The sequence below is a fragment of the Monodelphis domestica genome, chromosome X (genome assembly GCF_027887165.1).
Source record: "Monodelphis domestica isolate mMonDom1 chromosome X, mMonDom1.pri, whole genome shotgun sequence".
Classification (NCBI taxonomy): Eukaryota; Metazoa; Chordata; class Mammalia; order Didelphimorphia; family Didelphidae; genus Monodelphis; species Monodelphis domestica.
The window spans coordinates 57,385,173-57,398,597 of NC_077235.1; the positions used below are offsets into that span (position 1 = coordinate 57,385,173).

The 13,425-nt window shown below is 39.2% G+C and overlaps 1 protein-coding gene across 6 annotated transcripts in view; it reads left to right on the forward strand.

The window, feature by feature from the left end:
- Positions 1–13,425, forward strand: part of TENM1 (teneurin transmembrane protein 1) — an 864,097-nt gene that overhangs the window by 281,469 nt on the left and 569,203 nt on the right. For all 6 annotated transcript variants that reach the window (XM_056808890.1, XM_056808889.1, XM_056808891.1 and 3 more), the window contains exon 3: positions 11,861–12,141. In XM_056808890.1, coding sequence (XP_056664868.1) covers positions 11,925–12,141 — 217 coding nt within the window. In that variant the 5' untranslated portion in view covers positions 11,861–11,924. The remainder of the gene's footprint in view (positions 1–11,860; positions 12,142–13,425) is intronic.

Consider the following 13,425-nt stretch of genomic DNA (forward strand, 5'->3'; position numbering starts at 1 on the left):
ATTCTCACAACAACCTTATGAAATGAGTGCTATTATTATCCTTTTTTTACATGTAAAGAATATTGAGGATGAAAGTGAATGTGACTTGTTTGGAACCACATAGCTAATAAATGGTTGAGACAGGACTTGAATTCAAGCCCTCGTGATTCCAAGCCTGATACTCTATCCACTATGCCACCTAGAAGGAAACCTTAAGCTTTCCAAGTCTAGATGATATGCCAAGCTAGAACAACTTTAAGACAGGTTCTGTGATGCTGAACAGTCTGAACAGATCCAGAAAAAAACTCATCAGCAGGTTGGTGACAAAGTGATAAATATTTTAAGAATAGTAACTACGCAGGAGGAAATGGTGCAAGGAGCCACCTCACTGGAGAAATTATGGATCTTGAAGGACTGGATTCAGAAGAAGCATTTTGAATTGGGGTTGCTTAGACTTGCTGGGGAGATCTCACTAGACTTTGTCCAAAATGTGCAACTGCCACCACATCATTTCCAAAAATAATATTTACTACATGAAGTTAAAAACCTGTTGCTCAGGAACTGATTGCTGACAAATCGTGGACAGAAATCACTAGTCAGTTGTAGAGATAGATCCATTTCCTTATTTCCACAAAACACAGACAGAAGCACGCACTTAGGTTTAGGTATGGATACCAAGTTCCCTGTTTCTTTCTCCTGGTTCATGACAGATAATGGCTGAAACCTTCCCTTGAGGAAGACCAAGAAAAGAATCGTAGAAAAAGAGGGAAAATAAAGCACCTATTTTGCCTTTACAATTTTACTCCATTTGCCATTAATTTGTTAATAGTTTCTTAATAATTTATTAATAAAATTATTTATCTGTCTTCTCATTAATGCAGAACCCCATATAGAAACAGGAGTGAGTCAAGCCAATATCATCATCTTTCTTTCTGTGCCAATATCATTCTCTTGTGGCATACCTTTCTTCCTTCCACTCAAGTGATATCATGCCATATTGGGTAAACTCAGAGGATTCCTTCCCATCCTAGGCTTGCCTCAATTGAGCAGTATACTTTCTCTCCATTCAGTGCCCTGCTCAGGTGCTACCTGCTTGATTCCTCCAACTGAATTTATGGATGTGGGCATGTAGGCATGTGAATATATGTGTGCACATCTATATACATATATGTTTACATATATAATAAAAGCCTCAGATTTTCCTAGAGCCTTTTGTCTGAACCTCTCCTTTGCTCCCATCACACCCTCTACTTTTTATGACAATTTTTTGTACATTCCTTAACCCTTCCTTCCAGTAAACTTTAGGCTCTTCCAGAGCACAGACTCTTCCCCTTTTCATCATTATTTCATCAGTAATGAACACAGAGCCTGGCATGAAGTAAGTGCTTAACAAATCAATGGACTACCTCAGGAGGCAATCAGTTTGTTCTCCCTTCCATCCCTACCACCTAGAATTGAAGGAAAAGACTGTGTTATTACTCATTAGGACCATTGTCAGAAACAAGTTATACTATATGGCCTCTGAGCAGAGTCTTCCTAATAGGAGTTCTTGTACCTAGCACCATTTCAATTGAGATGGAAGGTAGCTTGGGGCCCCCACTGGATGTCCATGTTCCATTTAACCCCTCAGGAGAAATAGGAACTTAGAAGCAGCAACTGTGGAGAGGATGGGGCATGGATCAGAGTTTAGAAGGAAGAGAGATGACATCCTCATGGTAGAAAGTAGGCCTGGGGAGATGGTTAGGATCTTTTTGTTGCCTCCTGAATACTGACCCACTATGGTGAAACTTCAATTGCTCTGCCCTAGTTATAGCTCATCCTTTGATTCTATGATTCTGTGACTTTTTAAAATTGAATTGAATCCCAGTGCTCTTCATCCTGTCTTTCCCCATTGAAACGTCCCTGTATTTTATTCAGTACACTCAGAATCTTTGTAGGCACCCTGTTCTGATAAAGTATGCTAAGATGCTTAGAGCTAGTCTTGGCTTCTTACTGTTTTCCAAAAATATTTATACTTTAACTGAAAGAATCAAATATGATGATGATGAGAATTTTTATGTACTGTGGTGGTCCTATAGGTGACATTTTGGCCGCCCTCATCTCTATAGTCTGGAAACTGCCCCCCCCCCCAGTCTGCCTGTGAGTAAGATCAGCCCTGCTTGTCCTTGTCCTGAACACTAAGCCAAAGATATGTTTTTGACTATTCCCATCATTATCACCAGAGAATACAGTGAGATTCCCTTGAGACAGACACAGGTGATCTTGAGTAGAAAAGGCGGTGTGACTATATCTCTGAGTTTCTGAAAGGCTACTGAGTGAGTTGCTTTTTAGTCAAAGGTATGCAAAAAAATTAAAGAGAAGTCAAAGACAAGAAGTGAGCATGTTGTCCCCACTCCCAGGAATATTGGCAGTATTATTGTAGGGATGGGCCATTTCTTTGTATAAATGCAACTTGAGGCACATTCAAGCTACCACCATTCAAGCCTTCCCTTTAGTCGTATAGCCTCAGAGGGACAGAGAAAGGAAATGAGCAGCAAGATATCCATGCTCATCCTCTCCCTGAAAGGATGCTGATTTCTGAAAATGTTTTATTTCTTATAGAATGAGCTACAAGTATTAAATTGAAAATTCTGCTCTCTGGCTCTCTGATTCTTAAACAGGCAAGACCTTAAAGAATTGACTTTTGCTTTCCCCATATTCTTTTTTATGGATAAAGAAGATGGATTATTGGAAAAATACTTTTTCATCTAGATGTTTTCTGTTCACATGATAGAATCCCCAGCTCCAAACATGATGATGTATCCAAGTAAGAGAAAAATCCAAAACTTAGATTTCTTAGATTACTCCACTTAATTAGAGTAGGAAAAATAGAAAGGAGCCATGATTCCAAATCCAGGAGCCAGAGTTCAAATTCTGCTATGTGGCATAACCATATTTTAAAACCTTAGTTTCCTCTGAAAAAATAAAAACAAAATCTTTTGTTACCTGACTCACAGAGCCATTGTGAAGAAAAATATAAACCATAAAGTATCACCTGTAGGCCACAGGCATTTATTAAATTCTAACTATCTGGCAGGCATTGTGCTAAATGGAAACCATTCCTGCTGCTAGTGGTGTTACTTTGGTTATTTTGATGATTCACCAGTATTTTTAGGCTCAGAGAAAGGTCTAGTCTTGGAGACAGGAATAACTGGGTTTAAATCTTGTCACTGCCATATACTGGCTACCACAACCAGCTGTCTTAAGACTATGTTTAATACGAGGTGCCCACTTGCTGTGATGAAGAGTATTTCTCTACCAGGTACTCCCTGCATAGATTAAATCTCAAGTCTTGATTTTTTTGATGCTGAGTTCAAGTCCCATATTTGATACATATTATGTGACCATAGACTTACTTATATTAATAGTTGTTCCCCATATTGACTGAAGAAGATGATATCCTTCCAGAGAGTCCCTCTACCTTCCACCATTGAACTCATAGGTCCAATTTTTAAAAATCATCCTTCTCAAACAACTCTTACCTGATATTATGGTGCATTTGGCACCTGAAAAGATCCAGGTTCTCATGCTTCCCTTGATGCTGATCATCCCATCATTGCCTTCTCATCCTGGATGATTCCTGTACCTATTTTTTTAATAGATCCTCATCTCAGGATGCACTCAACATGATGATTGGCCTTCCTCTTGGTCTTGTGATAGTCTAAGGGTAAATCTTTAGACTTTTCAGCTATTGTCCCTCATTCACACTACATGATTTTCTTTTATGGTCATACATTTCTTCAATTAAATGCTTAGGGGATGAGATTTAAAGATCCAAGTAAACCAATATAATTCTCGACTTTTACAACAGAGGAGAGAAGGCTATGGTACTCTAATTTCATTCCATTTGTGGGACAGGTGTTAAGAGGTAATTATATGTACGAAAATGATCACAAAAACAAGATATTATAAATAAAAGTTTTGAATGGTAGCACTCATGAAAAAACAAACCTAAAAAATGAGGCTATAACTCCAGGAAAATAGTTTTTGTAAATAGAAGTAAAACTTCCTCACTCACTAGAACATGAAATTTTGACCTTCTGTCCATTGAAAATTAGGAAAAAAAAAACAAGAAAGAGACCACATAGCATAATAGGTGGAACACTGAACCTGGAGCCAAATAACCTGGATTCAGGTCAGATGACCTCCTTCACTAACCCTCTTTCCCAATTAGTAAATTAGAAATTCCAAACAAGTGTTACTTAAATCTCTCCATTACAAATCACTCAACTTTTCTCTATCTATTTCCTCATCTTTAAAATGAGAATAATATATTTCATGGGCAGCTTGATGGCATGGTGGATATACTGTGGGACATGAAGTAAAAAAAAAAGAACCTCATCTTCCTGAATTCGAAGCTAGCTTTATACATTTATCTCAGTTTCTTCCTCTGTCAGATGAACTGGAGAAATCAAATGGTAAACCAAGTCAGTATCTTTGCCAAGAAAATCTCGAAATGGGTCATGAAGAGTTGCACGTGAATGAAAAATGACTGAACAAATGACAAATGAGTCTCACACAAAATACTTTTTGAGACTTGGAAGGAAAATTCTTTGAAAATTGTAAATCTCATGAGTTCTTACACATTCTTAGATTCTTAGTTCTTATATATTCTTAAACACATTAAGTTCTTACCATCATTGTAATCATATTAGCTTGCAACTTACATGTTTATTTTTTTAAAAAACTGGTGAGGAAGATAGTTAGCACAGTAGGTAGAGTGCCAGGCCTAGAGCCAGGAGGACCTGTGATCAAATCTGGCTTCATGGACTTCCTAGTTATGTGACCTTGGGAAAGTCACTTAACTCCAATTGCCTAGTCCTTACCACTCTTCTGCCTTAGAATCGAGTGTTAGTGTTGATTCTAAGACAGAAGACAAGAGTTTTTTAAAACCTGGTAATACATACACATTTTGTTTAATATGAAGAGTTTTCTTTAATTTAAAAAAATTATAATATTAAAAGAAGTAGAGTTTTGTCTTTTAAGGTGCTTCTCATATTCATTTGTGACAAGTTGCACGAAACCAATTTGGAACTGCAACAAGGGTTATATGTGGTTTCTCTGGGGCCCATCAAAATCCAACTTGAGTGAAGGGTGTAGAGAAGTGTCTTCTCTTGAATTTATTGTAGCACTTCTGGGTTATTAAAGAGAGATTTTCTTCGGCATTCAAATACTTTACATAAGTGGCACATTTCAGAGTAAAGGCTGTTCCTTGCACTGAAGAGTTGTGATTAGAATTAACCCTTTCACTGGGACATTAGGAATATTCATTCTCTTATTGGACGGTTTGGTTACAGAGAAAGATTATTTGGGACTCATAGAGTTTTGAGTTGTATCCAAATTAAAAAATAAAGAAATAATACCTAACCTAAGACATCAACCTTGAGGTGATCTGAGAATGATAAACCTGCCTCTATGACTCTGTTTCCCCATTTGTTAAATGGGAGTCTGTGGCCACCACTTGTTAGCTGAATGACCCCGATAACTCTCAGCTTCTCTTAACTCATTCTCATCATTACAGTCTTGAGTGCACTTTTGCCTGTTTTTTCCCCAGGTGATTAAGAGGAGAGATGGTGAAAAGGAGCTACAGCTAGGCCTATATGAAGTTTCAATTTGAATATTGCCACAAAAATCAACTCACAAATAATTAGAATGTTGCTTTGGCCAAGTCTCTGCTATATAGAGGAAAATAGAGATCTAATAAGAGCAATTACAGAGATGCCAATGGTACTTAAAAAAGTTGACCAATGGAAGATGGTATGCTTTTTGTTTCAGTTATTACAGGAAACCGGAAAATTAAGTTGCTTTGTACTTAGTGGCCTTCAGTTGTCCCCACCCATTTTGGATCAGTGGCCCTCAGCCTAAGAGAAGTTCCCAAGCCTTCTCTGTGAGCTTGCAGTCTTAAATGGATAAAGCAATTTCTGTGTTGGTTGAGAAGGTGATAGATGGATCTTATTAATGATTCTTTTCATGTGTGAAGAGTTCAGTCCTGGAGCCACAACGATGCACACAGATGCTACCCTGGAAGTTTGCTCTTGGCACCAGAGCTCACTTTGCACTGTTTATTCTTAGCAAAGGACAAGGTCTAAGAGACAGGCAATTGTCCAAATACTGAATGATAATGCTATGACCAGCCAGGAAGAAAGACAGACTCTAAAGAGGGCCACACAGAGTTGTTGTTACCAGGATGGCTACTGCTAATATTTCTTGAGTGCGTTTAGGTTTGCAAAGTCATTATCTTATGTGAACCTCACAGCAACCCCGTGAAGTAAGAACTAGATATATTATTTATCCACAGTTTGTGGATGAGAAAACAGATAAAAAGGGTCAAATGACTTGGCACCAGGCAAGTTCGAGACAAGTTTGAGGCAGGTCAAGTCTTTCTGACTCCAAATATAGTTCCCTATTCACTATGTTTTATCCAGTGTGCCTCATGGGTTTTCACTGATAGTTGACCATAACAAAGAAAAAGAGAACCAACTATATCTAAGTCATGCCAGCAATTCCACGAAGCTTTGGGGATGAGTCGTTTCCATTGTCATATAGCTCAAAAATATGTCTATCTGTGAATAATAAATAAAATAGTTTAGTTGAAGCACATGATAGACATTCCTCTTATTCTCTATTCTTTCTCACAAAATATTTTCTTTCTTTTGCTTTATTTTATATTTTAATGAGGGTCTGGACTTACAGTTGGAATATAAATTTCTAAATATAAGTTTAAACAAATTTGATCAGCTAAATGGTACCTGTCCCTTAATGCTTTTGAATGCTTTATAGGCTCACCAATTTATTCTAGCCCTCTTCTGTGCTCAGTGTTATGCTAGACACTGAGCAATACGGATAATGGAAAACCCAAGTCCCTGCTCTCAGTGAGCTTATGGTCTAATTGGAGGCATGACTCACATGTGAGCAAAAATTGGAGAGCTCTAGAAAACAGTAGAGGATCGTGAATATATATCATTCAGGAAGCATTGGCTGAATGTTGTGCCCCTCTACCACAGACCCTGTTTGAATTCCAGGAGGGAGAAAGTGAAGAAAGTGGTCAATCTGTGGAAGATGGAGAAGGATCAAAACTAGAACTCTTAAGAGAACTCATAGAGTGTTTATGGAGATAGCTTATATGGGGTAGAAGGGGACTTTTAAATTGTTAGTTTACCAAGCAGAACTGATATACACACTCGCACACAGCACAAGCACAAGTCACAAGCAGCATAGATTTCCTCTTTTCCCAAGGTCACTCAGTTCCTCAGGCTCTGGTTGCCATATCTCTTACTTTAAAACTTTTCCTTTTATCTAAAAATGGGAAACCCAGAAAGAAGAACAAATTTGTTTTGTTTCTGAATTCAACTCAAATTCAATGGATATTTTTTTAAAAATATTTTTCCATGGTTACATGATTCATTTTCTCTCCCTTCTTCTTCCCTTCCCCCTCCCAGAGCTGACAAGCAATTCTTTTTTTGTTTGTTTGTTTAAACATTATTTTATTTGGTCATTTTCATACATTGTTCATTGGAAACAAATCATTTTCTTTTCCTCCCCCCCAATACCCCCCCACCCCTTCCCTAGCTGACGCATGATTCGTCTGGGTATCACATGTGTCCTTGCTCTGAACCCATTTCCTTGTTGTTGGTATTTGCATTAGGGCGCTCATTTAGCTTCTCTCCTCGATCATGTCCCCTCAACCTCTGTAGTCAAGCAGTTACTTTTCCTCCGTGTTTTTACTCCCTCAGTTTGTCCTCTGCTTGAGGATAGTTTTTTTTTTCCTCATAGATCACTGCAGGTTGTTCAGGGACATTGCATTGCCTTTAATGAGGAAGTCCATTACGTTCGATTATATCACAGTGTATCCGTCTCTGTGTATAATGTTCTCCTGGTTCTGCTCCTCTCGCTCTACATCAATTCCTGGAGGTTGTTCCAGTCTCCATGGAATTCCTTCCATTCATTATTCCTTTGAGCACAATAGTATTCCATCACCAACATATACCACAGTTTGCTCAGCCATTCCCCAATTGATGGGCATCCCCTCGTTTTCCAGTTTTTGGCCACCACAAAGAGTGCAGCTATGAATATTCTTGTACAAGTCTTTTTCCTTATTATCTCTTTGGGGTACAAACCCAGCAGTGCTATGGCTTGATCAAAGGGCAGACAGTCTTTTATCACCCTTTGGGCATAATTCCAAATTGCCCTCCAGAATGGTTGGATCAATTCACAACTCCACCAGCAATGAATTAGTGTCCCTACTTTGCCACATCCCCTCCAGCATTCATTACTTTCCTTTGCTGTCATGTTGAACAGTCTGCTAGGTGTGGCTGACAAGCAATTCTACTGGGTTATACATGCATTATCACTTGATACCTATTTCCTTAGTATTCATTTTTGTAATAGAGTAATCTTTTAAAACCCAAACCCCAAATCATACACCCATATAAACAAGTAATGAATCATATGTTTTTCCTCTGCATTTCTACTCCCTCAGTTCTATCTCTCAATGTGGACATTGTTCTTTCTCATAAGTCTCTTGGTTTTGTCCTGGATCATTGCATTGCTGCTGGTAGAGAAATCCATTACATTCGATTGTACCAAAGTGTGTCAGTCTCTGTGTATAATATTCTCCTGGTTCTGCTACTCTCTCACTCTGCATCAATTCCTGGAGGTTGTTCCAGTCTCCATGGAATTCCTCCACTTCATTATTCCTTTTGGCACAATAGTATTCCATCACCATCAGATACCACAATTTGTTCAGCCATTCCCCAATTGATGGACACCCCACTTGTTTTCTAATTTTTTTGCCACAACAATATTTTTGTAAAACCTTTTTTATTATCTCTTTGGGGTACAAACCTAGTAGTGGTTCAATAGGTATTTATTAATTACCCCCTCTATGCCAGGTGACATGCTAAATGATAGGAATATGAAGACAGAACTGAAAACAGCCCCTGACTTCCAGGACCTTACATTCTGCTAGAAGAAAAATAAAGTGCAAAATTAATATACAAGGGAGATAGAAAAACTATACATGTGCAAAACTGTATACAAGGGAAATTTCAGAAGAGAGGTGGGACATATGAACAACTTAGAGAGGAGCTTAAATCAAGAAAGATCATATGTGACAAGTGACACAAGCTGAACTTGAAGGTAGCTAGGAATTCTAAGAAGTAAAGGCAGGAAGAAAGGAAGGAAGGAAGGAAGGAAGGAAGGAAGGAAACAGGCATTTATTAAGTCTGTTATGGACTACTCCTTGTAAAGACCATCTACAGTAAGCCTCTTAATTTTCTCTTCTCTCACTCTCTTAAGCCCTTATAGTCTTGCTTCTGACCTTATCTTTCTGATGAAATTGCTCTCTCTGAAGTTACTAGTTATTTCTTAGTAGCCAAATCCAATAGCCTTTTCTCAGTCCTCATTCTGCTTGACTTTTCTCTGGCCTTTGATGCTGCTGATCATTCTCTAGTTCTTGGTAGTCTCTTCTTTTCAGGTTTTCAGAACACCCTTCTCTCCTGATTTTCCTCCTACCTATCTAACTGCTCTTTTGCTGGTTCTTCATTCAGATCATGTCCTCTAACTATAAGTGTCCCTCAGGGTTCTCTTCTCCCTCTATACTACATCATTTGGTGATCCCATCACTACCCATGAATTTAATTACTCTCTCTTTGCTAATGATTCTACCTTTCCTGACCCAATCTCTCTACTAACTTCCATTCTCACATCTCCATCAGCCTTTTGGACATCTTGAACTGGATGTCCAGTAAACATCTTAAACTCATTATGTCCAAAACAGAACTCACTTTCTTTCCCTTTAAGTCTTCCCCTATCCCTTCGTACCTGAACTATTACCTCTGAGATCAACATCAACCTCCAAGATCCTCAGTGCCCTCAACCTAGAAGTCATCATGGATTCCTCACTATTTCTTTCCCCCCTCCCCCATACTCAAGCTGTTGCCAAGCCCTATTTATTCCACTTCTGCAGCATCTCTCCAATATACCCCCTTCTCTTCTCTGGAACTGCCACTGCCCTGTTACATCACCTCATACTTTGGTTACTGCCAGTAGCCTATTGATGGGTCCATGTGCCTCATGTCTCTCCCCACACCAATCCATTCTCCTTTGAGTCACTAAAATGATTTACCTAAAACACAGGCCTGATCACATCACCCCCTCTACTTACTTAGTAAACTCCAGTGGCTTCCTATTGCTTCTAGAATCAAATACGAAATGCCCAGTGTAGCATCTAAGGTCCTTTATAACCTAGCCCCCTCCTACCTTTCCAGTCTTCTTACATCCAGTCCCCAACATATACTCTTCAATCCAATGACACTGGCCAGCATCCTGATAGTTCCACAAAGAAGGTAATCTATCTCTCAGCTCTACGTGTTCCCTCTGGCTGTGTCCTGCCTTGAATTCTACCCTTCCTCTGCTCTGATTACTGACTTCCACTAAGTCCCAACTTAATCTCACCTTCTTCAGGACATCTTCCCCAAGCCCTCTTAATTCTGATGCCTTCCTTCTGTCAATCATTTCCTATTTATCCTGTAGATAGCTTGTTTTGAACATATTTGTTTGCATGTGTCTCCCCCTAGGTTGTAAGGTCCTTGAGGGTATAAAAAGAAATCTTAATTGGAGCCTCATCTTGGTTAATGAGGCAAACTCAGGAAATGAAAGGTAAAACAATTTTATTTATTTAACACCCCTAGGCAGCAAGGCAGTTGGATGTGGCTGGCCCAGGATTCATACTGTCTAATTTTATGGACAGGAGTAAACAACTTTGATATAAGGGCAAGATAGTCCTAACTGGTACAAGTTTTTTCAATGAGGAGATAGGATCAGTACCACCTCAGCTCCTCCCCAGTTTCAATATCATAAGGAGATGGCATTAGTGCACTTTCTCAAAGGTTGCTCAAGTACCCAAAGTCTAAAGGTCATGGGATCACTCAGACTGACTGCACCACTGGTTGACTTTACACCAGATTGGGAGCTCCTTGATGGCAGGTACCATCTTTTGCTTCTTTCGATATCCCCGACTCTTGATACATTGCCTGGCATTTTGGCACCTAATAAATGTTTGTTGAATTGACTTGAACTGCCAGACACTATACTAAGAACTTTACAAATATCATCCCATTTGATTCTCACAGCAACCCTGGGAGGCAGGTCTATTATTATACCCATTTTACAGGTGAGGAAACCAAGGTAAATAGAGGTTAAGTGATTTTCCAGAGTCATACTGATAGCACATATCTGAGGCAGGATTTGAACTTAGATCTTTCTGGCCTGTCTACTATCCCACCTCTCAAGAGAGTATTCCAGGAGTGGGAGCAAAGGCTAAGCAGAGGCCAAGGTGTAAAGGTAGGAGATGGAGCATGATTCTTTCACTAGTTTCCCAACATAAATCTAGAGGCATGTTTCAAAAAGAAGGCTTGGCTGGCAGGATTTTGATTGATACTCTTGGCCACTATCTAATTGGATTGTACCTTGTTTTCTGCCTACTGACTTTACCATGAATAAACATATGGCCACATAACTATACACAATCACGAACTCACACAAGAATTGGAGTTTGTTTGAGGGCCAGGATAAATGTTTTTGGAGGCAGCATCTTTATTACCTTGAGTCTTTTGTAATGCTCCAAACCCGCCATGATCCTGATTTCTTGAAAAAATATGCATGTAGCTGAAGACAGTATTTATCGCCTCGGGCTAATTTCATGTCATCTAGTTTGTCTTTTTGCTAAACCACTGTGATAGTATTATTTGAACAAGTTGTTAGGCTTTCAGATGAGTTTTCTTTCATATGGATAAAGCTAAGAAGACCCCCACACTGAATTTTGTTTTCTCCTCTCTTCTAGGACTGCCCACGATAAGGTGTCGGGTTTTTTTCATTTCCTGACATTTGAGCTTTCTTAATCAAAGATGGAGCAAATGGACTGTAAGCCCTACCAGCCTCTGTCCAAAGTCAAGCATGAAATGGATCTAGCTTACACTAGCTCTTCAGATGAGAGTGAAGAAGGACGAAAACCGGGACAACCCTATAACTCCCGTGAAACTCTTCACGAGTATAACCAAGAGCTCCGTCTCCATTGTAACAGCCAGAGCAGAAAGAGGAAGGAAGTCGAGAAATCTACTCAAGGTATCTTGTTATTGGTTCATTTTGGTTTCTTAACACAAGAAGTATGTTTCTCTCCAGGGGAAAGCGAATGCCCCTTGAACACAAATACAAAGCCTAATTTGCTGTTGTTAACTGGTTAATAATCTGCACTGGTAACACATGTTCAGGAAGCCTAGCCCACATGCCAGTTCCACTGAGGCTGGAGGTTATGTGGGGTTTTACAGATCAGAAATAAAGTTGGATTCAGCAATCCTCTTATCAGAACATTTAAAATGTGTCTAATGTGACAAATAGCCATTTACAGGCTGAAGGAGAAATAATTTATAGTAAGGCACAAAGCAAACAGCTAAAGTGCTTTGGGAGACAAATATTTGACAGCTGATAAGGTTTTAGCAAAGGGTAGCTAAGGCTGCCTAATGAGGGTATGCAGAGTCTACCAAAGGAAACAATGAAGAGATAAAGGGCTGAGCATAGGAAGGTGGGCACTGTTATCCTTCAGTACTATTTCCTTTAAGGACATACTTGTGCACTTACCACCCATAGGACTTCCCCTCCCTATTTTATATGGCATGACGGGTCCTGAAAGATAATGCAAAGGTCAAGTCTATTTGGATGTATTGTGGATTTAGTTGATGATAGCTCTGTGAACCTCTAGTATATTCAAAGATCTCTGAGTTTTTCAGATTGTGGTATTTTATCCATGTGGGCAATCACTCCAGTGGGATGATTCTTGTTCATGTCCAACCATAAGTCCTTAGTTGGGGAATCATGAAGGCTTAGATTTGGAAAGAAAAGGAACCTTAGAAGTCAAATAGTTCAAGCTCTTCCTTTTTGGAAGGTGGAAACTGAGGTCCAGAGATGTTACATGATTTGACCAAGGTGACACATCCCTTCAGACTTGATCTTTGCATCATCTTTTAGGACCTGTTATAAAATAGGGAGGGGAAGCCCTACCAGTAGCAAGTGCTCAAGTATGTCCTTAGAGGAAACAGTCTCTAGGTTTAAGATTTCATATATTCAAACTCATATTTAAACAGAGAAAGTTTATTATGTTCATCGCAATATTCATTTTTCAACTCAGAGATGTATCTGGTTTTTTCTTTAATTCTTCCCTTCTGTCTCAGTAGCAACTCTAAAGACAAAAGGACAAGGGTTAGGGAAACAGGAGTAAATGACTTGCCTACAGTCACACAGCTGGGAAATGTGAGACCAGATTTGAACCCAAGTTCTCTCCATTTCATGCTTGGCACTTCATCCACTGTGCCACCTAGCTGCCCCTTGCTGTAGCTGTTTTGATTAACCCTT